Raw genomic sequence first — 27,950 nt, forward strand, 5'->3', positions numbered from 1 at the left:
TTCTGTTCCTTTGGTCACAAGTCTTTCTCAGTCTTTCAAAATGGTTTGAGGAAGGAGGGGACGGGCAAGATTACAATTATTTTTAACTGCTATATAGAATACATATGCCAGGTGTCCTGAGTAAAATGCAGTAATATATATGTCATAAATATGAGGTTACAGAACCAAAAACTCATTATTTTCCCATTAGCCCCACTATGGGGCTAATGCACAAAAGTCACTAACAAGATAGCTGGGACTTGATTTTTCACTCAGCAAGGCCATTCATAAATCTGTTGGCATGGTCAGTGTCTGGTGCCCTTGGCATAGCTTTCTTTTCTGTAGCTGTTGATACAGTAGTTCTTGCTGTTCTCCTTTGAAATGAATGGAAGAGAGCTGCAGTAGTAAAATAGTTAGCCAAGGAATTATCCGTTTGTACAATATAACAAACTGGCAGAATAGCCTGGAAGACTAACTGGTGGTTCATATCATTAACAGATTTTTATCTTGCCTTTTAGGCCCAATCTTTCACAAGGCAGCTCATTAAAAACACTTTCATTAAAGCATTCAGGTATACACAGTAAAACAAATGATAAAAGTAGAATCAGTGTAGGAACTTCAGAGTAAGGATTACAAAATGTATGGTGGCACCACTGGATAGGGATGTGGATGAGCTGGTTCGGAGGCCCTTTTATGGACCTCCGAACTGGTTTGAAAGTCCAGCAGTTCGAAGGGGGGGGGGGGCAGCTTTAAGGACTGGGGAGGGTGCTCTTATCCCCCTCCCATGTGTTTTCCCTGCTGGTGCTGTGTTAAAGAACAGTCTTGTGGGGCAGCAACATATCTCCTTCGTGCTTCTGGTTCAATGTGCACTGGGGCAGCAAGGAGGTACGTTGCCGCCCCACGGGACCATTCTTTAACACAGCACCAGCAGGGGAAATGCGGGGGGTGGGGGTAAGAGCAACTTCCCCAGCCCTTAAAGCTGTCCCCCCTCCCCTTGAATTGCCAGACTCTCAAAGCGGTTTGGAGGTCATGTGAACATTGTGCAAGCTGGCTATTTGAACCAAATTGGGTACAGTTGCAGTGAATTACACACAGGGACACCTCAATGGCATAGTTTGTGATGCCATCCACACCGATTTGAGATGACGGACGTGTAAACTTTGGAGGTGCAAGTGGGATAATTTGTGAACTGCTAAACCAATCTGAGCCAAATTTGCTACAGCTGTATGGATACATACATAGGGATGTCCCAATGGTGTAGTTTGTAATGTCATCCACCCCAATACAAGATGGTGGACATGTGAACTTTTGAAGCGCAAGTGTGCTAACTTAAGGACTGTCTGACCAATTTGAACCAAATTTGGTACAGTTGTAGTGAATGACACACAGCGACACCTCAATGGTATAGTTGGTAATAATGTCATCCACTGGATGTGCACAGAACCGCGGATGTGTGGTTCAAAACCGGTGGGGGTGTCACTTTAAGGGCAAGGGAGGATGCATTCACCCTTCCTGCCTCCCCCGCCCCCCTTCCCAGTAAAAACCTTAGGAGCGGAAGCGTACCTCCCTGCTGCCCCTTCCCTGTCCTTGGCCGGAAGTACTGGGCACACACGCACCCGGTACTTCTGGCCCAGGATGGGGAAGGGGCGTAGGGTATGCTGCTGCCCTAAAGGTTTTTACCAGGAAAGAGCACCGGCGGGGGGGGGAGCAGCAGGAGGGGTGAGTGCACTCTCCCCCACCCTTAAAGTGGCACCCCTGCCAGCTTCAAAACATGTTTGAACCTGTTTGAAGGTGTTTGAACCTGTTCAGAGGCCAGTAAAAGGGCCTCCAAACAGGTTTGTGCACATCCCTATCATCCACTCGGATCCAAGATGGTGGATGGATGAACATTTGAGGTGTAAGAGATCTAACTTGCGGTCCTTGATTTGAACCAAATTTAGCCCAGTTGTAGAGACAGTGAAAGGAAAGTAGGTTAATTAGTTCTTACTAATACAACTTATTTCTATATATACCAGGTTTTCAAAATGCTGGGCCGGAAAAGTATTAAAGTAAAAACTGCAAACTAATTAATTCTGCAGAAAAAGAAAAGGGAAAGGTACTCTGAAAGAGGAGGTTTGGTCATCGGTGGGAAGTTTGAAATCTGATTATTTCTGTGGTGAATGTTTGCTTTATTTCTCTTTTTAAATGTGAAACACTGGAAATGCTGTTTATATTTCCTTCGGAGTTTTGTGCTCAGCCTCAGAGCCCTCTGAAATTTTAAAAATCCAATTAAGAAATTGATAAATTGGAATGGGTTTAGAGGAGAGCAATGAAGATGGCGAAGGACCTGGAAACCAAGTCTTGCGAAACGAATGGTTGAAGGAGTGGGCATGTTTAGGAGATAGGTCAGCCGTCTTGAAAGGCTATTGTATAGAAGCAGCGGATTTGTGCTTCCCTCTAGCAACAGCAACTAGAGCAATGGGTTGATATTACAAGGAAGCTGACAAGTTGGACATGGGGGAGCATTTCCCAAGGGTGGAACAGAGCCTCAGGCTGTGGAAGTTTCTTGCATGGAGCAGGCAGTTGGTCCAGAAAAACACCGAGGTCTTAAGAGCTAAAGAAGGCTGTGGAACTGTAAACAAGCGTCTCTACGGTTTTATTTTAGGTAACTACCGTGGCTTCCCTGTGAACCAGGCAATCGCCCCTTGGTGAGGGCGCTATCTACTCCCTAGCGCCCCCCGCCCCGTAATTCCCAGGGTTCTGTAGCGTCAAGACGCTTAATGCGTCCCGAATTCCGTCCAGCCATGGTTCGACTGCTGTGACGCACAGCGACGGTTCACGTGTTTTGCTTTGGAGACCATCTCTATTGGTGACCGTGTTTTTGTTTTTGTTTTTTTAAACTGAGCGAGAGTCCGCGTGCCTTCGTTGCGCTTGCGCGAGTTTGTCTCGCGCATGCGGACTAATACCGGGAGAGTTAGGAGAGGTTGCTGCGGCTACCAGGCCAGCTGACAACTTGAGAGTCAAGCGAGGAAGGAGCGAAGATGGCGACCCCCGCTGGCTGGGCCTCGCTCTGCGAGAAATTCCGCAGCGCCATCAACCTTTCCTACGTGGAGTCCAAGAAGGACCCGGAGACCGAGCCGTACCGCTCCAAGTACGGCGCGCTAGATCTGCTCGAAGGCATCAAGCAGCTCCTGGGCTCGGAGGAGGAGGAGGCGGGCGAGGGCGACGCTGCTGCGGGCGGCGATGAGGCGGGAGACGGTGGGAATGCGGCGGAGCGCCTCCGCGCGGTGCGGCTGGCCGTGGTCGAGTACGAGCTGGGAGTGAACCACATCCACACCCAGGAGTGCTCCGCCGGCGAGGAGCACCTGGTGAAGTGCCTTCAGCTGCTGGAGCGGCACCGCCTCTCCCGAGAGTGCGTCTCCCTCTACATACAAGCCCAGGTGGGGAAGGACTTGCTCGGCTGGGCCGCCCGGAGAGTTCCATAAGCAGAAAGGGTGTGAGCCTAGGGCTCTCCCGCAGCAGCCAGCCAGCCAGCCAGCCGCCTTCGAGCTGCGGTCTTTTCTAACTGGGACTGGGAGGCAGGCGACTGGGTGGGGCCTGGGAATGTTGTTGTTATCCTTATCCTCGTCATTATGGTTGTTGTTTTCCCCTTAAACGATTCTTAAGGCTGCCTTCCAGAAAATCTGCTGGTGCAGTTTACAACAAAACAAAAACAGTAAAGCCAGTAAGCATACCATAGAATCGCACAAACGGAATAACAGAGGTATCACTGCAGTAAGATTGCTTCCCTAGAAATTGTAGGGTCCTTTTTTTTTTTAGTCAGTCTGTACAATCGGAAAACTGACATGAGTCTTGTGGCACTCACCAGTATATCCCAGTGTAAGCCTTTTGCAATCTACGGGTCTCTTCATCAAATGCATGAAGTGTTATCCTCGGTTTGCAAATATGGATCCAGAGGGGAGACACACACCAATCAGATTGCCATAAAATACAAGAGATGCTGTGTGAATAAAGCTTGCATGTATGAGAGAATCACAGTAACAATTCACCATTGCAAAAACATGCATACCATCCCTCTTACTGTGAGCTTCCTGGTAAAGAAATTGTGGGATTTTGACACTCACCAAGTTTCTAAACTGGTTGGTTGGTTGTTCTAAGAAAAAGTATCATTCTGTATATGGCCCTCTGTGAAAGTTGGAGGTCATTCTTGGGGATGAGGCATGAGTTTTGGCTTCAGGATCCATGTGAAAAAGAGGTAAATGTGGTTTTGGCCACCTTCATTTGTGTGTGTGTCTGTACTTTAGTCATGTTATCCCAGTAAATTATGTAACATAGGATGGGCTGCCATTTTGAGTGCTCCTGTTGTTACAGAAATTAATATATAACACCCAGGTAGCATCTGTGAACACTGAATGATACATTTGGTTTTGCTTTATGGATCTTTAGTTGAACTAATGGATGAAGCATAGAAAAGGTGTTTTGTGGGTTGTTACTTACAATATATATTCATTTTTCATCTTTATATTACTGATGTAAATGCATTTCAAATCAAAATTAGAGCTCTTGAGGAAGGGAGATCATGTAATAAAGTGTTATACTTAAAAAAAAGAGAGAGAGTAAAATGTTGGTTTGGATCCTAAAATAGGTGAACAGGAAGAAGCTTGTGTAAGGATCTTCCTTTGTTTTCTCCTCCCCACAGCAGCCCTCTGCGTTGCTTGAAAAGCTTTTCCAGGGTTGAAGGCCCCTCCCAGAAGTGCATGGATGGGTTAGGGTGGGATGCAGGGGACTGTAGCAGGAAGGAGGGGAGTAGATGAAAATTGCCTCCCCACACACACACAAACAGAAGCGTCTAGACTCTAATCTATATACAAGAGCAACTTAGGATCCACACCATGTTTTTGTTTTGTTTTTCATGCTTGTAACTGCAAGATTATCACAGTCTTGCAGTTTCCAACTTGCCTACTCATCTGAGGCAAGAAGCATTATGCCATAGTAGCAAGAACAGGGCAGTCTACCTTGTGTTTCTTTTTAGAAGGTGAGCCCTTTTGGGACAGGAAACCATCTTACTCTTTTCCTGTATAAACCACTTTGAGAACTGTGTTTTTAGCCTGGCAAAACTCAGTAAGTACTGTGATTGTTCACCAGAAGTCAGAGAGCCAACAACGAGATGCATTGTACTATATTTTGCCAACAAGGAGAGAATGCTGCTGCTGCTACCATACCACTATTATTTATGTATCGTTGCTGCTCTGTGTATTTTCTTGCTCAGGAGGCAACCGTGTGTCTATTTCTTCTGGCTAGAAGAGGGAGAACATGTTGAGTTGGAGGATTGCAGGGAGACAGAGAAAGAATAGCATCTGGTGAGAAGGGAAGAAAAACACCAATGTTGGTGGCTCAACGGATGGTGACAAATCATCCGTTGAATTCCTGTATGCAAGGCAGTGATGCTCTTGCTTGATATAATAATTGTAAACCTTCTGTCCACTCATGCTCTCAGCCCTGATTTATAAGTTTGTTACAGTGTGGGAACTTCTTGCCCTGTGAGCCGGCAACACTGACAGGGGAAACAATGCCAGCCAGTCACTGTACTTTTATGGTTCCTCTTTATAGAAGTTGAAGAAGGTATGGCTCGGGGTTAGGCCATGCGCTAATGGCTCCCACACTGCAATTGTAACACACAAACTGGACCCTAGAACTAAGGATCTGGGAAGAATATCTAGTATAGTGTGCACGCAATTGAAGCTTCTTCAGTTCCTAATACCTTTTATAGAGAAGAGATCATGAGATAATGTGCTACAAACACAAAGCAAATTATTGGCCTGTCTTCTTGTAAGTCCTAGAATAATTCTAGTCATCATACTCATTGCAGTTCTAACACAATCTCATATTCCTTTGAAGTGAGTGGGACTATTCTGACACTCGTGATTGCATGTCTCATCCTTTCTAAACCATTCATAGTTTTAAAAAATAAGTAAAAATATATACTTTCCCCTTCTCTTGTATTTTATAGAATAATCTGGGAATCCTTTGGTCAGAAAGAGATGATATTAAAACTGCGCAGACTTACCTGGAATCTGCAGAAGCATTGTATAATCAGTACATGAAAGAGGTAATGTGTGAAGTGAGCTTGCTTGTATGGTTCAGCTGTGTTGATATCTGTAGTATGGTGGCATCCCAAGACACAATCAAAACTTCAAAGTCTTAATAATGAGTTGCAGACATAAAAGACAAACTTCCTGGGTCTTTGCAAATTGAGAAGCTGCATATCATGTTGCGTAACTGAATCTTTTTGAGAAAATACCTCAGTGTAGCCAGAATACTTTAATGCCCTGCTTGTATATGGCACTCTGTTGAAAAGTGATAACACATAATGCTGATGTCTGGGAAAACTTTAAAAAATAGTATGTAAGTGTTCAGTGCAAATAGTTGGTTAACTATTGGCTTCAAAATAAGATGAAGATCTTGTTCTTTTTTTTCTGTGCTAGCACATAAGCAATATATCTAAAAAAGATATTTTACTTATGAGTTTAGTCATTACATTGGGATAGTCTAAAATTCCTTTGCTTATTCTATGGCTATAGTGCTATAAAGAACCAAGTGGGTTTAGGGTTGTCTCCCCGCCCCCACCTCAGAACAAGCTTTTCTGTGTATCTTGTAGTAGGCGAAACTCTTTATGCATAACAAGCAGCCTTCTAAGTTGTTGGCTCTGCTGTGCAATAGCATTGGCACAACAGGGCCTTTGTTATGGCCTTTGGGGCACTGTTTACATGCTTAGCTGCCTCAGGTGGCATTTCTAGTGTTAGTCCTCTGTCATGGTTTTATGGGATGTTGCACTTTGGCAAGTCCTGAAAAGTAAGGCTGAAAATAATTCAGTTACTTAATGGGGTTCTGGTCTTATTTATCAGAATTTGTCTTGTACTAGAGATTATGATACTCATTCCATAGACAGACATTTCAGAAAACTTCAGTCCTCTACTTGTTATAATACAACATTAATCTTGACTGTGAATGGAACAAATTATTTGGTGTGTCTGAGGACGTCTGAGGTTTGAATTGAGATCTGGTAGACAGTAAGCACGTATCTCAAGTGTAGATTGTAGAGCTTGGATTGCCATATGACAGGAGTCTGCCCTAATCCTTAAGAGAACTGAGAGGGTGATTCCCTGTTTGGCACTTGGGTAAACTGCAGAGTCAAGCTGGTTTCAGACCTTTGCCTTAAACTGCTGCACTGAGCAAGGAGGAGTAGGGATGGAGAAAGGGACAGAAAGAGCAAATGGGGTAGGGTTGAGGGGAAGAAACTGAGAGGTGGGGGTGCAGAGAGACACCTGTGGGTGGAGAGAACGGAGGGTGGGTTATGGGTATAGAAATTTTTTTTGGGGGGGAAGGGGTCATAGGATGTTAGAGTGCAATACAGAGAGAGAATTACTGTGGGGTAAAATAGACTCCTAAGTGTGCAGAGTGAAAAGAGAGCATGCTGTGGGATACAGACAGAAGAAAGGGGGTTAAGAGAGAATGCATTGTTCCCCATGGCAATTTAAAATACATTTTTAACCTTTCTCTAAAGTGCCCATGGGATCCTATGGGGGAAGGTTAAAATTGTTAAAAATTGCCCGCTTGCCCATTTATTTTGTGGGTTGGGTGGTAGGTAGCACCTATCATACCATACCACACAACCCACTTTGGTATCCGTAGGAGTTACCCATGGGGAACAATGGGGTGTTTCAAGTTTCTCCATTGTTCCCTGTGGCCAGAACAAGCTGCAGTCACAGAGTGCACACACGTTTTGCATTGCAATTTGAAGTCCTGTCTTGAAAAACATAAAAGAATCTGTTCCTTCCACTACAGAACAAACATTTCAAACAGTACAAAAATGGCCAAAAAAGAATCACTGGCCCAGAATCCACTGCCAGCCACAGTGCGTGCACTGCAGTAACATCATTGGCACATGTTGCTCTCTCACACTCAATTATGACTTCTTACTTCTTAGCATTGCAACAGCTGCCACAGCGGCACCCTTAGTGATAACTTGGATGGCTTTAAAAGGGGCTTAGACAAAGTCATGGAGAACAGGTCTGTCAGTGGCTACTAGTCTGGTGGCTATAGGCTATCTCCAGCAGTGGTCTCTCTAATTTTTTTCATCTCTGTGTGGAATGAGTTTTGTTTTGGGTGGCAATATCAAGGCACTGTGTGCACACATGCATTCAGAGTGGGGCCTTCCTAATTCATCCTGAGCGGGATCTAAAATTCACTGAGTGGACATCAGAAAACTTGTGAGTGTGTGTACACCTTAGAGCAGGGTTTCTCAACGTGTGGGCCCCCAGATGTTATTGGACTTCAACTCCCATAATCCCCAGCCCCAGTGGCCTTTGGTTGGGAATTATGGGAGTTGAAGTCAAATTACATCTGGGGACCCACACGTTGAGAATCCCTGCTTTAGAGGGAGAAGCTGCTGCCAGTCTGTGAAGACAATACTATGCCTTTGTGGAGCTGCTCCCGAAACACTGACGCATTTACTGTTACACTGCCCACTTTATACAGATGAGAGAGATTTATTTTTATCTCAGTATCTGAAAGATCTCCAAAGCCACTCAGTGGAGACAATTCTTATATGCTTATTAGAAGACAGGGACCCAACAATATCCCTGGCGGTTGCTAAATTTTGTTACACATTGACCAAACTAAGAGAAGCTAGAGCACAGCAATTGGTTACTGTCAAAGATTCCTGATTTTATATATTTGATGACATTTTAGACTTTGTTTCCATTATTTTCTTTTTACTGTGTATATTCTGCATATATTGATGTTTGATCTAAGATCGTAAATAAACAACAACAACAACAATACTGAGCTAGATAGACCAATGGTCTGACTCAGTATATGGCAGTTTCCTATGTTCCTAACAGTGACCTCCAGCCTCAGAGGCAAGATGCCGCTAAATACAACTTGCAAGAGAGCAACAGCAGGAGAGAGGGCAAGACCTCACCCCCCTGCTTGTGGGCTTCTTGGAGGCATCTCGTGGGCCACTGTGTGAAGCAGGATGCTGGACTAGGTAGGCCTCTGGCCTGATCCATCAGGGCTGCTGTTATGTTCTTTACTTCAGAGAAAAAAAACTGTAATTTTGCGCTGGACTTGTATTTAAAACAATAATAATTCCTTATAGACCTCAATTGCTTTATTAAATATCAGTGTGGGTCTTGTTAAATCCCAATTTGTATTATTTTTCTTAATAATATGAGTGTTATATAAATCCAATTTATACATTTACTATAGGAATATATAACTATCTTTTTGCTCCTGAATTGTTCAAGAGTCTGAATAGATGACTGCATATTCATGTTGAAAATGCCATTCATTCAGGGGAATATATTGTATTGGTTGTTTATGGTGGGACATATTGTATCTGGTTATAATCACTCTTGCCCCCAGTTAGTTAGTTAGAATGCCAAGTTATGCAGGAATTTTTGAAAGTGTATTCTTACAGAATGACTAGCTGTGCATCTTTTAATAGGCAACTGGAATCGTGCTCAAGATTACTCTGTGTTGATGAAACTGCCTCGTGGGTGATTGGTCGGCACCCCCAGTTTGGGCAAATGTGGGGAATTTAGCTCAAAAGGAGAGATAGTTCTAAGCAGTTTTAATTTGTGCAAGTGTATTAACTCAAGAAATCGTCTTGAGAGAGAGATTTTAATTAAATCAAAAAGGAGTTTATTGAAAGAAAAATAATAAAAGTAGTAAGATTAAGTTACTAGGTGGTTCTAATGTAAAAGCAATACAAATATGTTTAAAAACAGATGGTTGTAAGGCACATTTAGCTTGAAGTTCCAAATTATGTGTGAATTTCCAGGCGGGCTAGAGAGAGTTACTTTAAGATAGTGTGGTATTGTTTCAGAAATAAAAGGATAGATTCAGCCCCGAAGGAGCTAGACAAGAGGCTATATCACCTGTCCTCACAAAGATCCGACTCGGACAACTGGAGACTAGCATCCATCCGGGGAGGCGAAGTGGGGAGGAGGAAAGTTGAAGGAGTTAGTGGGGTTCCTCACGAGGAGAGTTCCAGTGTGAGGTCAGCTGGATAGATCGGCAGAGGGACTATTCTAAAACTAGGCACAATGAGCTGAGCCTCAGCATGAGGCTCATTTAATTTATTCATAAATTATCTAGAAGTAGAGGTAAGCAGTGAGGTGTCCAAATTTGCAGATGATACCAAACACTTTCGAGTAGTGAAATACAAAACAAATTATGAGACGCTCCAAAAGGATCTCTCCAAACTGGGTGAATGGGCAACAAAATGGCAAATGCGGCTCAATGTTGGCAAGTGTAAAGTGATGCACATTGGGACAAAAAAACCCAACTTCAAGTATACATTGATGGGATCTGAGCTGTCGGTGACTGACTAGGAGAGAGATCTTGGGGTCGTGGTGGACAGCTCGTTAAAAGTGTCAGCTCAATGCATGGCAGCTGTGAAAAAGGCCAATTCCATGCTAGGGATCATTAGGAAGGGGATTGAAAATAAAACTGCTAATATTATAATGCCGTTATACAAAACTATGGTGCAGCCACACCTGGAGTACTGTGTACAATTCTGGTCACCACATCTAAAAAAGGACATAGTAGAACTGGGAAAGGTGCAGAAGAGGGCAACCAAGATGATCAGGGGCCTGGAGCACCTTCCTTATGAGGCAAGGCTACAACATCTGGGGCTGTTTAGTCTAGAAAAAAGACAACTGCGTGGAGACATGATAGAGGTCTATAAAATCATGCATGGTGTGGAGAAGGTGGATAGACAGAAATTCTTCTCCCTCTCGCATAACACTAGAACCAGGGGTCATCCCATGAAATTGATTACCAAGAAATTTAGGACCAACAAATGGAGATAACTTTTTCACACAATGCATAATCAACTTGTAGAATTCTCTGCCACAAGATATGGTTTCAGCCAACAACCTGGATGGCTTTAAGAGGGGTTTGGATAACTTTATGGAGGAGAGGTCTATCATTGGCTGCTAGACGGAGGGCTTTGGGCTACCTCCAGCCTCAGAGGCAGGATGCCTCTGAGTACCAGTTGCAGGGGAGTAACAGCAGGAGAGAGGACATGTCCTCAACTCCTGCTGTAGGCTTCCAGTGGCATCTGGTGGGCCACTGTGTAAAAAGGATGCTGGACTAGATGGTCCTTGGGCCTGATCCGGCAGGGCTGTTCTTATGAGGGCAGCGAATTGGCCAGGCAGGTAGTGATTTCAGCTTGGGTGACCCCATTGGAGAGGGGAATACTTGTAGCAGTGGAGTCACCAGTGTAAAGCAGAAGGGAGCACAGGGATGTCTTTCAGTTGGAGTCCCCAATGTAAAGGAGCACATTGGGTAATTGAGTTAGGGATACTTATTTTGCAAAACGTGCCTCGGAGGTACCTTTCTGTTCTCATGCTTTGCTGCCTGAAGCTGTTCAAGTGGATTTGCCCTGGAATGCTTTCTTACTGATCGTCCTTCCTGGGTAGGAAGGTCTGTGAATTGCCTGTTGTATTCAAGGCTGGTTGTAATGAAAATCAGAGTGTGCCAGTGCGTCAAAGAATATCCTGTGTTAGCACTGACTTTCCCCGTAATTCTATCAAAAGTTTCAATGGACACCCTTTCAAACTTACGTCACTGACTCATCCCTATTGTGATGATGGAGGCTGCTGTTGCACTTGTCTTATCTGCTTTCCCTTCCTAGCCTAATTACTTCATTAGCAACAGGTGATCTCTCTTGCGAGAGGATGAGGGAAATTTTTAGAGTTCATTCCAAGTCTGAAATGATCTTGGATGCCAGACAACTCGCAATAGTTAGTTCTGGAGTCTGCTTAGCAGGGGCCCCCTCATAGAAAGAGGGAGTGTGAAACTAATCCTCTTTCCAATTTATATTGCTGGTGTTCAAATCTAGGAGTGACCTGTTCACTGCAAACTAAGCAGTATCATATAAACTGGGAGCTCACATTGTGGTGCAGCTCCTGAGCATAGCTAAAGTGCAATCTCCAAACCTGGAGATGCAGCTGTGAACAGGGAGGCTTCTGGGAGCCGGGCAGAATAAGCTCAGCTGGTAACATCTGCAAGATTGGTGTTATGGGGCTGTAGCTCAGTAGCAGAGCATTTGCTTTGCATACAAAAGGTCCCAGCTTCAATTCCTAACATCTGCAGGTAGGGCTGAGAGAGAGATGCCTGCCTGAAACCTTGAAGAAAATAATGCCAGGGTTGTGGAAACTTTGACCTTCCAGTTTTTGTTGGACTATAACTCCGGTCATTCCTATCAGCCACTGTGACTGGTGATGATGGAAATTGTAGTCCAACAGCAGCTGAAGGGCTGAAGATGTGCAGCCTTGGTGTAGACCTGGCTTGCTCAGCTTTGGCCCCCCAGCTGTTTTTGGACCACAACTCCCATAATCTCCAGCCATAGTGGCCAGTAGCCAGGGATTATGGGAGTTGTGGGCCAACATCTGCAGGAGTGCCGAAGTTGAGGTGGCCTGGTGTAGACCGTACTGAGCTAGATGGACCAGTGGTCTGACTTGGCATAATGAAGCTTCTTGTGTTCCTAAGTTTGCTCCTCTTACTGACTTTGGAGTATATTTGTCCCCCACATCATATTAGAAAAGTACATTTTTTTGACTGGGGCAAGAATTAAAATGTGTCTAAGCTTTAATTACATTGGAAATGTGATACTCTGTTTTTGTGTGGAAGTAAGAACATTGCCATCTGCTTTAAGATGCTTAACCTTGGTTTTTGTTTTTGTTTCTGTTTTTTAAAAATAAATCTTTGCAGCTAAAATACAGTTAGTAGGGAGAGCACAAAGTTGCCTTTGTATTATCTTCACTATATGTTGTGCTTTGCAGATTGGGAATCCTCCACTTGATTCTAGTGAACACTTCATGACTGGGGAAGAGGAACTTACTGACCAAGAGAGGTCGAAAAGGTATGTGTTGACCAGAGCAGAAGTTAGACATGAGTGGGGAGCACCTCTCTTTAAAAAATAAAAATTTACACCCCACCCCACCCTGTTTCCTCAGATTTGAGAAGGTCTATACTCATACGCTATATTATCTGGCCCAAGTCTACCAACACCTGGAAATGATTGAGAAGGCCGCACAGTATTGCCACACCACCCTCAAACGGCAGCTGGAGTATAGTGGCTATTATCCTGTAGAATGGGCTCTCAACGCAGCTACTTTGTCTCAGTATTATCTCACAAAGGTAATTGCTTAAATGTTCTCTTCAGTGTACCTAAGTTGTATTAATAAAGTGCATTTATAAAATACACAAAAAACATTATTTGCTGAATTCAAAAGATGAGTTTTGAGTTCTTTCTTTTGAAAGTGCCATAGAAATTGAACAAATGAAGTTTCCTTTATTCTTAGCTGGGGCAGTCTAGCTTTGATTTTTATCTTCTGAGTTGTCTCTTGAGGAATGTCCCTGGTTAGCAGTTTTTCTTGGCAATGAAATTGAAATGGTTATGGGTTGGCATGATGTCAGGAGGAGTCCCTACATTTCAGGAATTCAGGCATTTTGTAGCCTTCCACCAAGGAAATGTCTCTACACCAGCATTATTTTATAGCAATATTGGCATCTAGCAATGTCATGATAATAGGTGTAAACAGCCAAAGTTGTGTTTCAAACAAGGACCATGGAATTAATTTAAAATATTTTGCCTTAGTTTTGCTGTGATGGCTGTGCTTTTTGTGGCATTTTTGATTGAGATTGGGAACTTCTGAACAGACAACTTGCCATTATATTTCCTACAATACAATATTGTCAGATCATGCCTCCAGGCCCTTCAGTGGTTACACATTATGGCATCCAATTTGAGAATGATTTAATATTCAAGAATGATGTAACTGTGTGAAAACTAGAAGCTTGGTCTGTGCCTGGAACAAATACCATTATGTCCTCTCTTCACAGCAATGTTTCATGGAGTCCAGGCATTGTTTAGCAGCTGCTAGTGTCATCTTTGGCCAAGCTGGACAGGTGCCATCTGCAGAGGACAGTAAGTTTCATTGCAATCTAAGCTGTAGGGACTTTGAAAAGTGTCTTAAGGTGAATGATGAATGTTCTGATACTCTGCATGTGATCTGATTTAATCATTTTCATTACTTGATGGACTTGAGTGGGACTAGAAAGTGTAAAGAGGCTGCTTTCGTTACATATATGCAACTGTCAAGGTGATGGTTCAAGATTATGATGATCCTGGAATCAGCCAAACTGAAAGATCAGGCAGACTGTTCAGGAGATGAGACAGGATGGGAAGACCCTTTGAACCAGGCCCCAGGTGACCTTGTGCAGCTGGGACTGCCCCCCACCCCAGCAGGAGAAATAAGGGGCCCTAGAACCCGCACTCTCTCCACAACCTGCAGACATGGCCTTCCTTCATTTGTCTGACTAAGAAGAATCCCTCAAGGACCTGCCAACCCAAGTTCCTCAGCACTAGAAAACAGACAGCATTTCCAGAAAGAGTGGATTGGCCCTGACCCTTATCTGGGCAGCAGCTATGCCTAGCAGTCTACTGGGTTTCATTAAAAAAAAAAAAAAATCAAACATCTGCTGTCATATTCAGGCACCCTTGATTTCTGCTCGGAGCTGTCTGTGGTCCTGACCCCTTTTCCCTTGGTTCTGCCCAAAGTTTGTGTTTTTTCTTAGTCCCAGCTCATCCTGAACAGCATAAAGACCAGGGCTAGTGCTCTGGTAGTGGTAGGAAATAGCTTTAAGACTTTTGGGGGGTGGGGATAGGGAAATTTACAAAGTATCTTCTGTTGGTACAACTTAGATTCACAGTATATTTTGCTCCCTTAATTTGTTGCCTCTTTTTAAAGGACTGTTATAATTCAAACAATACATATTGAGGAACTGTCTTCCCAAAGTGTACCCACATTCTGTGTCTCTTTACAGAAAATAGATTTCCTCTCCTCCAGCAGTTGGTCCCTAATACAATCTGGAAAAGCTCCAAGATCAGAAAGACTTCTGATTAAACATAACTTTTCTTATCATCATTTTATAGAGATTTTATTCTGTGTAGGACCTTAAGTATTTTGAGTCCCCCCCCCCCCGGGACAAAACTTACCCATATTTAGCTGTGAACTAGTCTTAATTATTAGAACTGCGTATAAATATGTGTGTATGTACTATTAAGCATTCAACAGTGTAACAGAAATATTTGAGTAAGATAATATTGATATTACAATTATTAAAATCTAAGAAAATAGCTAAAAGACAATATTATCAATTATACTTTTATGAGGAAAAATACTAATACAGCTATTAAATGGAAAAGCTAAACATAATCTAAAAAAAATTATACCTACCAGTTCTAATATAAATATTAAAAATACAGATATAAATATTCAAATATGTGAAAGAGTAATATTTACCCTTCAGTCCTCACTGTGGTTATATATTTTCTAGATTAATTACTAATCTGAATTTAATTTTAAAAGACCCATATATATTTACATCTATATTGTACTTGTTTCCAATAATTTACAAAAGGTTACCATTCTAATCAAAAAGTGCGCTTTATTTGCCTCCCATTCTTTAATTTGACAATCTCAGTTAATTTTTCATTGTGCTATTTGCCAGTCTTTACTGATCATTTACTTACACATAGGCTGTTTGCTGCTCTTCCAGTTTTTAGCTATTACCAATATGACTGTTGTAAGTAGATCTGAAATTAATCCCAAACTTCTTTCTTCATTCATTGAAAGGTCATTCTTTCAATGTACCTTTTGGATCTTACTCTAAAACATATTAATTGGGGACCATAGCCACCACGTTTGGATGAAATTTCCTGCATTGGCCCCACACTTCCAACAACTGGTTGAGGTATCTTGCTTATTATTTGAGGAGTTGAGTACCCAACCATAGAGTTGGGTATGAAAGTTTTCTTTTGGGTTGGTACAGATAGCTTGATCTGATTTATTTACAAATATTCTTTCTCATTCTTAAGCTGCAATATTAGTTTTTGGCATTTAATTCTACCTTCTTTCTACCTAAAAGAGCCCCTGGTGGCGCAGTGGTAAAAAACTGCCGCCCTGTAACCAGAAGGTTACAAGTTTGATCCTGACCAGGGGCTCAAGGTTGACAGCCTTCCATCCTTCCGAGGTCGGTAAAATGAGTACCCAGAATGTTGGGGGCAATATGCTAAATCATTGTAAACCGCTTAGAGAGCTCCAGCTATAGAGCGGTATATAAATGTAAGTGCTATTGCTATTGCTATTGCTATTCTTTTGAAATAGTCTCCTTTAATTCCTTAATTATTAATAAATCTTTGTTCAGAATCTCTTGTATTTTATATACTTATATTTTAGACAATTGCCTAAAATATTAATTTCCAGAAATGCTGTCCTTTATTTTATAGCCTAATATTTTCCCCAAATCCTATACTGTCTTTAATACATATACAGTAGATTCTTTAGGGATTGATAATTTGTGGTGTATTTCTAATCAGATGAAACAGAACAAGACCAACAAGACCTTCGGCAGAGAAAAGCTGAAATTGCAAGATGCTGGATTAAATACTGTTTGAACTTGTTGCAGGGAGCTCGGAAGTTGCTTGAGGTAATACAGAAATTGAGTGCAACTAACATTTTTATGTTTGTAGTAGTGGCTAAATCCAAAGAGTTACACAGTCAAAAATTGAGGCCAGTGATTCTAACAATCCTGAATGTGTTTTAAGATGTTTCACATATACAAAAATAGAGGAACCAAAGTCACCTTCAGTATCTAAGCAGCCTTCTACCTGGGCAATAAAGTGCTTACTCTTGTGACTGCCAGCCTTGACTTCTAAGAGTTTCACCAAGAAAGTAGTGCTGTGTCTTGCCAACACTAATTTGCCATTACCACATGAATCATTAGCACATGCATCATAGGCTAGTAAAAATTTGCTGATCATCTCTGAGAAATCCTCAAGACCAGATGAAGTCCCACAAGGAGGAGATTTCAAAAATCTCCAGTTTTCAAAAAGAGAGGAAAGGGTGATCTGAGAAACTGCATACCAGTCAGTCTAACTTTGATTTTGGGGGAGATACTTCAATAGATTGTAAAGCAGTCTGTCAGTAAGCATCTTAATAACAACGCAATGATTGGTAGAAGCCAGCATGGATTTGTCAAAAATTAATCCTGCCAGACTAGTAGCAGTGTGCCCGAACCGGTCCGGCGGCCATTCCAAAGAATGGTCGAACTGCCGGACCGGTCCGGCCCTGCCTGGTTCGGGTCCGGGTGGGGGGTATGCCTTTAAGGGCGGGAGGGCTTGCTTAGCCCTCCTGCCTCCTTGCCCCCTCCAGGGCCCGTATTGAACAGTATAGGGGCGCTGGAAACCAGCCGCCCCCCCCCCGCCGCGGCGGCGAAATAACCCCCAAAGCCAGCCAGCCAGCCCTCCCTCCCTCCCAGCTAGCTGCCCTCCCACCCACCCACTAACCCACCCGCTCGCACACTGGATAAGAAACGAGAGGAGCTCCGGCACAGAGCTCCTCTCGTTCGGAAGGCGTCCTGCAGAATGGCGGCATGTGCGCGCCGCAAAGCACGCCGTTCTCCGGAGGCCCGGTCTACCCGCCGGGAAAGGGCCGGGTAGACCGGGCCTCCGATCGCTGGGTAGACTGGGCCTCCGGCGATCGGAGGCCCGGTCTACTCAGCGATCGGAGGCCCGGTCTACCCGGCGGGAAAGGGCCGGGTAGACCGGGCCGCCGATCGCTGGGTAGACCGGGCCTCCGGCGATCGGAGGCCCGGTCTACTCAGCGATCGGAGGCCCGGTCTACCCGGCCCTTTCCCGCCGGGTAGACCGGGCCTCCGGAGAACGGCGTGCTTTGCGGTGCGCGCATGCGTGCGCGCGCAAGCTGCCATTCTGCAGGAGGCCTTCCGAACGAGAGGAGCTCTGTGCCGGAGCTCCTCTCGTTTCTTATCCAGTGTGCGAGCGGGTGAGCGAGCGGGTGGGTGGGTGGGTGGGAGGGCAGCTAGCTGGGAGGGAGGGAGGGCTGGCTGGCTGGCTGGCTGGCTGGCTTTGGGGGTTATTTCGCCGCGGCGGCGGGGGGCGGCTGGTTTCCAGCGCCCCTATACTGTTCAATACGGGCGCTGGCGGGGGCAAGGAGGCGGGAGGGCTAAGCAAGCCCTCCCTGCCCTAAAAACAAGGCCCCCCTTCGGTGCCGGTCCGGACTTCTCCGGACCGTGCACATCACTACAGACTAGCTCTTGTTTTTTAAAACCAGGCTACAAGTTTAGTGAATTGTGGGAATTCTGTGGGGGTAATCTTCTATATATTTCTCCTAGGCATACCCGTCTCTAATCCCATGCATGGCAGCTCTCGCAAGAGTTTGCGAGCAGCTGCTGGACTAGCAACAGGGACGAAAATAGGCAGGCGGGGGCGATGGCCAGGCAGGGAGCAACTGTAGGTGGGGAGCAACTGGCCAGGTTGCTGGCAATTGGTGGGCGGGAGGAGGTGGCTGGCCAGCCCACCAGCCAGAAAGTGCCAGGTAGGTGGTGGGAGAAGCAGACCAGCGGAGGTGCAGATGCTCTGCGCCCGGCCCAGCTAGTTTATCGATGTTTCAGCAGACGAGTTGACAAGTTTCCTGTGATATTGGCTAATGAACGTTCATGAGAAGTAATAGATCTGGATTGTGATCCATTGTATCCATAAGAACTGGGGTTTCTGCGCCTGCGCAGGGACCTCCCGGGCTGATTAGCTAGCTCCTCTTCGCGCCCCGCCCGTCTGCACGTGGCTTGCAGCTTCCGTTGGAATCGACGGTTGGGGCGCCTCTCCTTCAGTTTTCTCTTGACCGCCAAAGCGCTTACACCTCTTGGCTGTTGCTCCTCAATTGTTATCAAAAAATTTGACTTCGGACTGTTTGACTATTCTCTACTGAGCGGATTAATTGGTTTGACTTCAGAACGAACAACGGACTTGATTTTGGGACTCTGATTCTAACTACGAAGTTTGTACAGGACGGTTTTGACTCGGAACGGCGAACGGACTTGATTACGAACTCTGCTTTGTTTGTTCCTAAGATTGTTTACTGAATTTGACTCGGAACGGCATTTGGACAATGGAAGCTAAGAAGACATTCAAACGGTGTGAAAAGTGTCGAGCAAAGTTGCCGTCGACTGATTATCACGACGCCTGTTTGATGTGCCTAGGAGAGAATCATAACACGGCGGCGTGTAAGATATGCTGCTCGTTTTCAAAACAAACTAGACAAAATAGAGCTCTCAGGCTTCGAGCTGCGTTATACGAGGAGGCACTTCGACCGCCAACTCCTCGTCCGTCGGCGTCGATGAGTTCCGGATCGACATCGGGAGCTTCGATGTCGAAGGAGTGCGGTGCGTCAAGCTCCCCGGGATTGGGTTCCAGTGGGTCTGCTGATACGCAGTCTAAAACCGCTGTTGACACTCTGTTTAAGAAACCAAAGGAGGTTTCAAAAAAACGGAAGCATAAGGATAAAGATCGTCATGCTTCTGAGAGGGAAGGTCACCATCGTGAGGAGTCTCGACATCAAACTCCCTCACCGACGGCAGCACAGATTTACGACGTGGACTCGGCTGAGTCCCCTACAACCTCGACGTCGACACCTTTGGTATCGATGGTCAGGATGATTTCGGCTTCGACATCGACTTTAGTCTTGACATCGACACCAGCGTCGACATCGAGATTGGACCAAGGCAGTCTGGGACAGGCATCGACATTGGAATCGACATCGATATCGGCGTCGAGGCATTTGCAAGTCTCGGCATCGGAGCCTCCCATAACTACCCAGGCGGTGTATGCCATTCCTCCGTCGGTGTCCACGGTGCCGGAGCAGATATTGAATGTGAACACTGCTCCTTCGTCGGTGTTGACGGCTTCAACATTGAGGAGGATTCCTCATCTTTTGTCACCGGCATTGACGCCGGCACAGTCCCCCTCGACGCCGAGGACTCCGAGTCTGGCTACACACGGGGACGGACTTAGAGAACTGCTGGAGTCGAGTTCGAGTACCCCCTCGGGTGCGACGTTTCGCGGCTTCCAGTCGACAGGCTTAGACGAGGGTCCTGGAGGTGGAGAGCTGGCTGATCTGCCTCATATTGCCTCACTGACACCAGCAGTGGTCCAGGATCCGAGAACCGATGTCGGATGCTCTACGATGCTGCAGCCAACTCATTCCTGCGGTTTCCGCCATGGTGTGCCGGATGATTATGCAGAGTTCTTGCGTTGGAAGGCGGCACAGGTAGAAATGCAACCAGTGCAAGGGCTGCGGAATTTTGTGCAGGCTGGACAACTTGCTCAGCCGCTGCTGCAGTCAGAGCATGCAGACCATCAGGGGCCGTCTGTGAACTTGCCTATACAAACACCATTGGTGCAAGTTCAAACTTACCTTCCAGAGAATTCACAGTTACCTGTGTTCCAGACGAGGATGCCAGAAAAACCTGCTGGGAAAAGAAAGAGGAAAGCAACACCTCCTCCTTCTGAACCATCATCTTCACCCTCTGATGACAGTGAGGACGATGAGTCGGGACCGGCCTCTGACAGAGATGATATCAGTCGTAGGTCGGACCCCCCTTCGGATGTGCCACCAAAACTATCCACCTTGCCAACTGAGGAATTGAAAGCTTACCATATCCTCATAAGGGACATTGCTGAAGCCCTGGGCATGGACGTAAGCTCTCCGGATGCGGACGTTGCTGACCCGGTCTATAATATGATGAAGCGGTCTAAGACTTCGCATCCTGTTGCCCTCACCATGATTCCTGGGATAGACAAGGCTGCGAAGGTGGCATGGGACTCAGTGGGGGTCAGGACTCCGACTTCCAAGCGCATTGAGAATTTGTATAGGGTGACTGAAGGAGATAACTCTTACCTGTTACGTCATCCTATACCGAACTCCTTGGTTGTCAGTTGCGCTTCATCCACCAAGAGTGGACACCGTCATTCCACGCCTGCTGACAAAGAGGGGAGGAAAATGGACGTTATGGGTCGAAAGATCTATAGCACCTCCAGTTTAGCAATTCGTATTGCTAATTATGCGGCGTGTATGGCATGCTATAACCATTTACTTTGGGATGCGCTCTTACAGGATTCATCCTCTTTATCTCCGGAGGACTTCCAATGGAGATTTAATGATGTGTACGAAAGAACAACGGCAATAACGCGCCAACAACTGAGCGCATTCAAACACTTGTCGGAGACGGAATCGAGAGCAATGGTGACGGCAGTGAGCTTGCGCAGGCATGCGTGGCTTCGCTCAGCAACCCTGCAGACAGACATGAAGGAGAAAGTCGAGTCCTTGCCATTTGACGGCAAAGGCTTATTCCATGAGGACACGGACACGTCAATGGAGATGTTGAAAAAATCTAAATTCACTGCCCGCACCTTTATGGTGCCTTCGAGCGGTTCTAGCTCAACTGCAAGGAGCCGCACTTATTATCAGAGAAAGAGTGATCGGTATCGGGACCGCAAAGAATACTGAAAGCAATTCAGACCTTACCAACGCGGTAAGGGCTTTAACCAAAAACAAAAAGGAAAAACAGCTCGTCAAGGCGACAAGGACGCTTCCAGCAAGAGCTTTTGACGGGACTGTTCGTCCACTGCATCAGTTTTGCAGCAGCCAATTAAGTCCAACGCTACAATCCAGGACCCACTACATCAGCCCTGTAGTTGCCAGGATCAACATCAAACTGGCAAGCCGTGCGCCAGCACGGCACAACATAACATCCGACCGGTGGGTACTAAGAATAGTGCAGACTGGATATGCGTTGGAGTTCGAGACAAGGCCTCCCTTCTCTGGACTGGTCTATATGCCGGCCACAGAGGTGTTGCGGGAGGAGGTCAAGGTGCTGCTGGAGAAACAGGCGATCACGCGGGTGCAATGGGCGAACAGACTGACCGGCTACTATTCCCGGTATTTTCAGATACCAAAGAGAGACGGTGGAATAAGAGCCATAATGGACCTGAGGGGGCTCAACCTCTTCATTCGGACCAGGAAATTCAGAATGGTGACGCTGCAGGGAATTCTGCCTCTGCTGGTGAACGAACAGTGGGCAGTTACTCTGGATCTCAAGGACGCTTATTTTCATATCGGGATACAGGAGAGTCACCGCAAGTTCCTCCGGTTTACAGTGGGGGCACAAATCTATCAATATGTGGTGCTTCCATTTGGACTTTCTACTGCGCCCAGAGTGTTCACAAAGGTGATGGCGGTGGTTGTAGCCCACCTACGAACTCAGGGCTTGAGGCTGTATCCGTATTTAGACGATTTGCTCGTGGTGAGCCACGACAGGAGTTTACTTACCCGCCAAGTGCAGATGCTGCTAGCCTTATTGGAGTGCCTCGGCATTAATGTGAATTGGAAGAAGTCGAGACTCGAACCAATGACTCGAGTGAACTTCATCGGAGCGGTGCTGGACTTGGAATTGGCCAGGGCGTTCTTACCTGCGGAAAGAATTACCCAAATGCACGAACTCATACGTCACTTTCAGAGGACTCCACGGCAGCCAGCGGTTCAAATCCAGCGGATGTTGGGTTTGATGGCATCATGCACCGCAACGGTGTCACACACGCGCCTCCGCATGCGCACATTGCAGCATTGGTTTCTCCACAACTTCTGACCCAATGTGGATGGCCAGAATATGCACTTGACATTACCACAACGTGTCCTCGCCAGCCTGGGGTGGTGGCTAGACATGGGGAATTTGGGCAAAGGAGTCGAGTTTGTGTCCAAGGAGCCCACATCCCGGATAACGACAGATGCCTCGATGGCGGGCTGGGGTGCGCATTGCGCCAGCGTATGCGTGCAGGGGACATGGACCCAGTTGCAGAGACTTCAGCATATAAATTACTTGGAGCTATTGGCTGTGTTCCAGGGCCTAAGGGCATTCGAACCTATGATAAGGGGACGAGCAGTACAGCTGGAGTTAGACAACACGACGGCGATTGCCTACCTCAACCATCAAGGGGGGACAGTGTCACTGTCTCTTTGCCTACTTGCGAGAAAAATATGGGACTGGTGCATTCAACATTCAATTCACCCAGTGGCAATACACATAAAGGGTGTAGACAACTGCTTGGCCGACAGGCTCAGCAGGGACATCAGTTTCAACCAAAGACACAAGTGGGAAATCAACCCGATGTATCTCGACAGGGTGTTCGAGATCTGGGGGGTCCCATCGATAGACTTATTTGCCACGGTTGCCAACAAAAAGTGTGTCAATTATTGTTCGCGTGCGGGCATAGGCCAAGGATCCCTGGGGGATGCTTTTCCACGGGCCTGGAAGACGGGACTGTTATATCTTTTCCCCCCGCTGCCGTTAATGGGCCGTGTGGTTGCGCAGATATTGCGGGACCAAACGAAATGCATACTTCTGGCTCCATGGTGGCTGTGCCAGCCGTGGTTTGCCACACTTCTGGGAATGTCTCATTCAGTGTTCCACAAGTTCCCCAAGGCTCCAAACCTGTTAAAAAGAGAACACGGAAAGGTGTTACACCCCGATGTGCACTCTCTCAAGCTGACCGCTTGGAGAATCAACTATTAAACAACATCTTACTAAACAGTAGGCGTGCGTCGACAAGACGCAGTTATGCCTGCAAGTGGAACCGCTTCAAGAGTTATATGAGGGGGAAGAGTGTCACGCCATTGCGTGCGACCCCACGGGATGTGCTACGTTACCTGACATCGCTCAAACTGAGTGGATTGGCGAATGTCTCCATTAAGCTGCATTTGGCTGCAATCTCGTCAAAGCACAGGGGATGGGATGGGTCCACGGTTTTCTCCCACCCGGAATGTAAACGTTTCCTGAAGGGTGTTAATAACCTTTACCCGCCTGTGCGCAGCCCAATGGAGCAATGGAGTCTGTCTTTAGTACTCTCTGCCCTAACGGAGGCACCTTTTGAGCCACTGGCGACTGTTCCACTGAAGTTTCTGACCTTAAAGGTGGCATTCTTGGTAGCCATTACATCGGCTAAGAGAGTGAGCGAGATGACGGCCCTGCGGATGGATAGACCCTACACTCAATTCTATCCACACAAGGTTGTGATGCGTCTTGATCCGAGATTCCTGCCGAAGGTGGTAACAGATTTCCACTTAAATCAAGACATAGTGCTACCAACTTTTTTCAGTAGTCCGGAGACGGACTTAGAGAAGGCCCTCCACACGTTGGATGTGCGTAGATCACTCCTATACTATTTGGAGAGGACTCATGACTTTAGGAAGAGTAAAAAGCTTTTTCTCTCCTTCCGGGGGCGTAGCAAGGGCCGTCCAATCTCTCACCAGAGACTTGCTCACTGGCTAGTGGAACTGATTTTCCTCGCCTATAAAAGCCAGAAGATAACACCGCCAAAGACGGTTCGGGCTCACTCTACTAGGGCCTACGCAACGTCTGCGGCACATCTGTCAGGCATTAAAATGGCAGATGTCTGCCTGGCCATCGCATCTACCATTCGCATCTACCATTCGTAAAGCATTATGCTCTGGATCTGCGGATGGCTAGGGAGGCGAATTTTGGAAGATCAGTGTTGAAACGTGTGTTGGCATAGCTGGGGGTCATCTGCACCCGCCTCCTTATGGGGTAGCTTGCTAAACACCCAGTTCTTATGGATACAATGGATCACAATCCAGATAAACAGGTTGCTTACCTGTAACTTATGATCTGGATGTGATCCGTTGTATTCATAAGTCCCTCCCAGCCGGCCCCGCTGCAGAATGCCTGGACTAGTGGATGCTGGTGTACGGATCGTCACTTATATGGCGGTCTGCGAGAAATCTGAAGGAGAGGCGCCCCAACCGTCGATTCCAACGGAAGCTGCAAGCCACGTGCAGACGGGCGGGGCGCGAAGAGGAGCTAGCTAATCAGCCCGGGAGGTCCCTGCGCAGGCGCAGAAACCCCAGTTCTTATGAATACAACGGATCACATCCAGATCATAAGTTACAGGTAAGCAACCTGGTTTTCCACTTTATTCTGTACTAAACAGACATAAACTTGGAGTACTGTGTTTCATTCTGAGCACCACACTTTAAGGAAGATGGAGACAAATTATATCAGGTTCAGAGGAGGGCAACAAAGATGGTCAGGGGTCTGTAGGGCAAGCCCCATGAGAAAAGTTTGAATTAACTGGATATGTTTTGCTTGGAGAAGAGAAGACTGGCGGATGACATAACACACATCAAATAATAGAAGAGGGCAAAGATTTGTTTGCTGCTGCCCCAGAAGGCAAAACTAAATATAATGGGCTGAATAGGGATGGGCACGGAACCGGTTTGGAGGCTCTTTATGGGCCTCTAAACCGGTTCAAAAGGTGGCCAGTTCCGCCGGTTTGATGGTGCTGCTTTAAGAGCGGGAAAGGGTGCACTTACCTCCTCCCTCCTCTCTTCCCCCACCAGCATTTCTTTATTCCGAAGTTAATTGGGGTGCCGCCGGCACAGGCACGCGCACTCCGGGCATGCAATTCCGGCATGCGCACAACAGCATAACGTGCGCACGTCTGTGCCGGTGCATGGAGGCGCAGCAGATACTTCCGGTTGTATCCGGACAACAGGGGCAACGGGGCAGCAGTGAGGTACTCTGCCGCTCCAATTAACTTGGAATAAAGGAGGAGAGACACCTGACAACTAAGAGGAGCAAAAAATATATTGGGGAGTAGAAATCAAATGACAAGAATGAAATTTGGGATCTGCAGAACTCTTTCTGCTGTAATTCTAAATTACTTGCTCTATAGTAATAATTCAGGTTCAGTCAAAGAAATAATCCCAGAGCACATTGTTGGAGGAGTGATGAAAAATCTTTAATATGTGTTCTCCACTATTTTGCTGTTTACAATTTAGTTTGTTTGTATAGAATTGTCACCACAATTGAGGTAAGACTATATGGTGCTTCCTCCGTATCTATCTATTTGTTGTGTTTATTTATATCTTCCCTGCTATGTGACAGGAAAGAAATGAGATAAAATTTCTGAATTGGTGCATTTAAAACTAGAAATGCAAAGCAGATGAGTCATTTAAACATTTTAGGAGTAACAAAGATTATTCTCATGAAAGGGATCACTTTGTCAATAGTATTTTAAAAAAATTTCTAGGCTCACTATAGAAAAATATTTTAAGCTAGAATGTTCTTGTTTTAGGACAACATTGGTGAACTGGATCCAGACAGGCAGTTGGAGCTTAAAGCCCAGCAGAAAAAGGAGGAGGATGAAAAGGAGGAAGATAGGAAGAAGGCTGTCCTCTTTGGGACGAGTGATCTGTGTGACTCTATTTTGGCCATGGAAGAGAAAGTGAGCTGTGTGTTTCCTTTGGACTTCCACGAAGCCAGAGAAATCTTCTTAGTGGGTCAGAATTATGTGAATGAAGCCAAAGAATTCTTTCAAATAGATGGGTATGTCACTGATCACATTGAAATTGTTCAGGATCACAGTGCCTTATTCAAGGTGCTGGCTTTCTTTGAAGAAGATTATGAGAGGCGTTGCAAGATGCACAAACGCAGGATTGATATGCTAGAACCCATATATGCAGGCTTAAACCCTCAGTATTATCTGCTGCTCAGTAGGCAGCTTCAATTTGAACTAGCAGATACCTATTATGAGATGATGGATTTAAAAGTGGCCATTGGTAATAGGCTAGAGGAACTGGACTCCCACACAATAAAGAAAATAAATTCTCTTGCTCAGATGGCAATAAAATACTATGAACTCTTCCTAGATTCTCTGAGGAACCATGATAAGGTCTTCCCTGAAATCCTTGAGGAGGATGTTCTTCGCCCTGCCATGGTGGCCAAATTTCATATTGCACGCCTGTATGGCAAGCTTATTACTTCTGATGGCAAGAAACAGTTGGAGAACATGCAGACTTCACTGGAATATTACTCTTTTCTGGTAGACTACTGCGAGAAGCACACAGATGCTGTCCAGGCCATTGAAACTGAACTAGAGCTCAGTAAAGAAATGGTTGGACTTCTCCCGACAAGAATGGAAAGGCTCCGAGCAAAACTCTCTACTTTCACTTAACTCCTTCAGTGAAAATGTACAATATTAAAATTTTCTGTCCAAAGAGACAGTTTCCCTTATGGCAGTTGCCCTGTAGTAATCAGACATCTGCTGTTGTGAGCTCCCACTGTGACCGGCAGTGTAAAACCCGTATACAATGGAAAACTGTCAAACATAGTTGTTCTCCTATATTTCGATAATAAGTATACGGTGGTCAGCTGCTGCTCTGTATTGCTTGTTCTGTACTGAAATGCAAACCTTCCTGCCTTATTTTTCTCCTTCCACAGTGTGGACCAGTTTCTGACTATAGTGCTGTTCTTCAACTGTTTCTTCTGAAAGGGAACTTCTTGAATAGATTTATGCTTACAGTCCAGTCTATTCCTGCAAATAGGCTTAGGCACTTAGGTATAGGCAGAATTTTAGCTTTCCTCCTTAACTGTCTGTTATGAAACACATCCTTTAACAAATCCGTAATTTTAATGATGTCCTATTTATTTTGTATATGTTGTTCGTTTTTGAACCCTTTGAAAGGGGATCAATAAATAAACATGCCTGAGAGTACGTTTTCTTGATGTCCTTTTAAGCGTGTGTTTGTGTGTGTGTGTGTGTGTGTGTGTGTGTGTGTTTCATGAAACTGCCTCTTTGCCCAGTTAGGGCTAATATTGGATGTCAGCCTATCACATCCTGCTGAGGATGTGCCAGTGCCCTTCATACTACATATTTGTTTTGAGAAGCTGGACTTCTTTGGAAGCTTTTAGGGGTTCCTCAAGTAGAATAACTCAAACACACTATTACTGCTGATATTCCTCTGTAATACACAACCACAGGGAAATGTTGGTCATGTTCTAGGATTTCAAAATTAGCTATGATGAAGCCCAGCATTAACCCATGTGAACGGAGTGTACCCTAGAACACTATTAAATAAAATCTGCCCCACCCTTCTTTCAAATAACAGGTGTGCAAGGTTCTCTGCCCCATACATTCTCACAACAACCCTGTGACATATATGAGGTGGAGAGAGATGGTCACTGGCTCAAGATCATCTGGTAAG

General features: G+C 45.6%; 1 protein-coding gene across 1 annotated transcript; it reads left to right on the top strand.

Annotated features, from left to right (window-relative positions):
• Positions 1 to 2,825: 2,825 nt before the first annotated feature.
• On the top strand, positions 2,826 to 27,460 carry KIFBP (kinesin family binding protein). The gene is made up of 7 exons (XM_053312146.1): positions 2,826 to 3,398; positions 5,969 to 6,067; positions 12,813 to 12,892; positions 12,987 to 13,170; positions 13,876 to 13,960; positions 16,415 to 16,524; positions 26,042 to 27,460. The coding sequence occupies exons 1-7, from the start codon at positions 3,000 to 3,002 to the stop codon at positions 26,918 to 26,920; spliced, it is 1,836 nt and encodes a 611-aa protein (XP_053168121.1). The 5' UTR covers positions 2,826 to 2,999; the 3' UTR covers positions 26,921 to 27,460.
• The last annotated feature ends 490 nt before the right edge of the window (positions 27,461 to 27,950 follow it).

The sequence above is a fragment of the Hemicordylus capensis genome, chromosome 3 (assembly GCF_027244095.1).
Source record: "Hemicordylus capensis ecotype Gifberg chromosome 3, rHemCap1.1.pri, whole genome shotgun sequence".
Taxonomy (NCBI): Eukaryota; Metazoa; Chordata; class Lepidosauria; order Squamata; family Cordylidae; genus Hemicordylus; species Hemicordylus capensis.

What these genes read in the sequence shown, in the direction of transcription:
- KIFBP (XM_053312146.1), top strand. Translation starts at nt 3,000, where the DNA reads ATGGCGACCCCCGCTGGCTGGGCCTCGCTCTGCGAGAAATTCCGCAGC. An exon ending in CCCTCTACATACAAGCCCAG is followed by an intron (nt 3,399 to 5,968) that starts GTGGGGAAGGAC and finishes TGTATTTTATAG; the next exon opens with AATAATCTGGGAATCCTTTG. An exon ending in ATAATCAGTACATGAAAGAG is followed by an intron (nt 6,068 to 12,812) that starts GTAATGTGTGAA and finishes TGTGCTTTGCAG; the next exon opens with ATTGGGAATCCTCCACTTGA.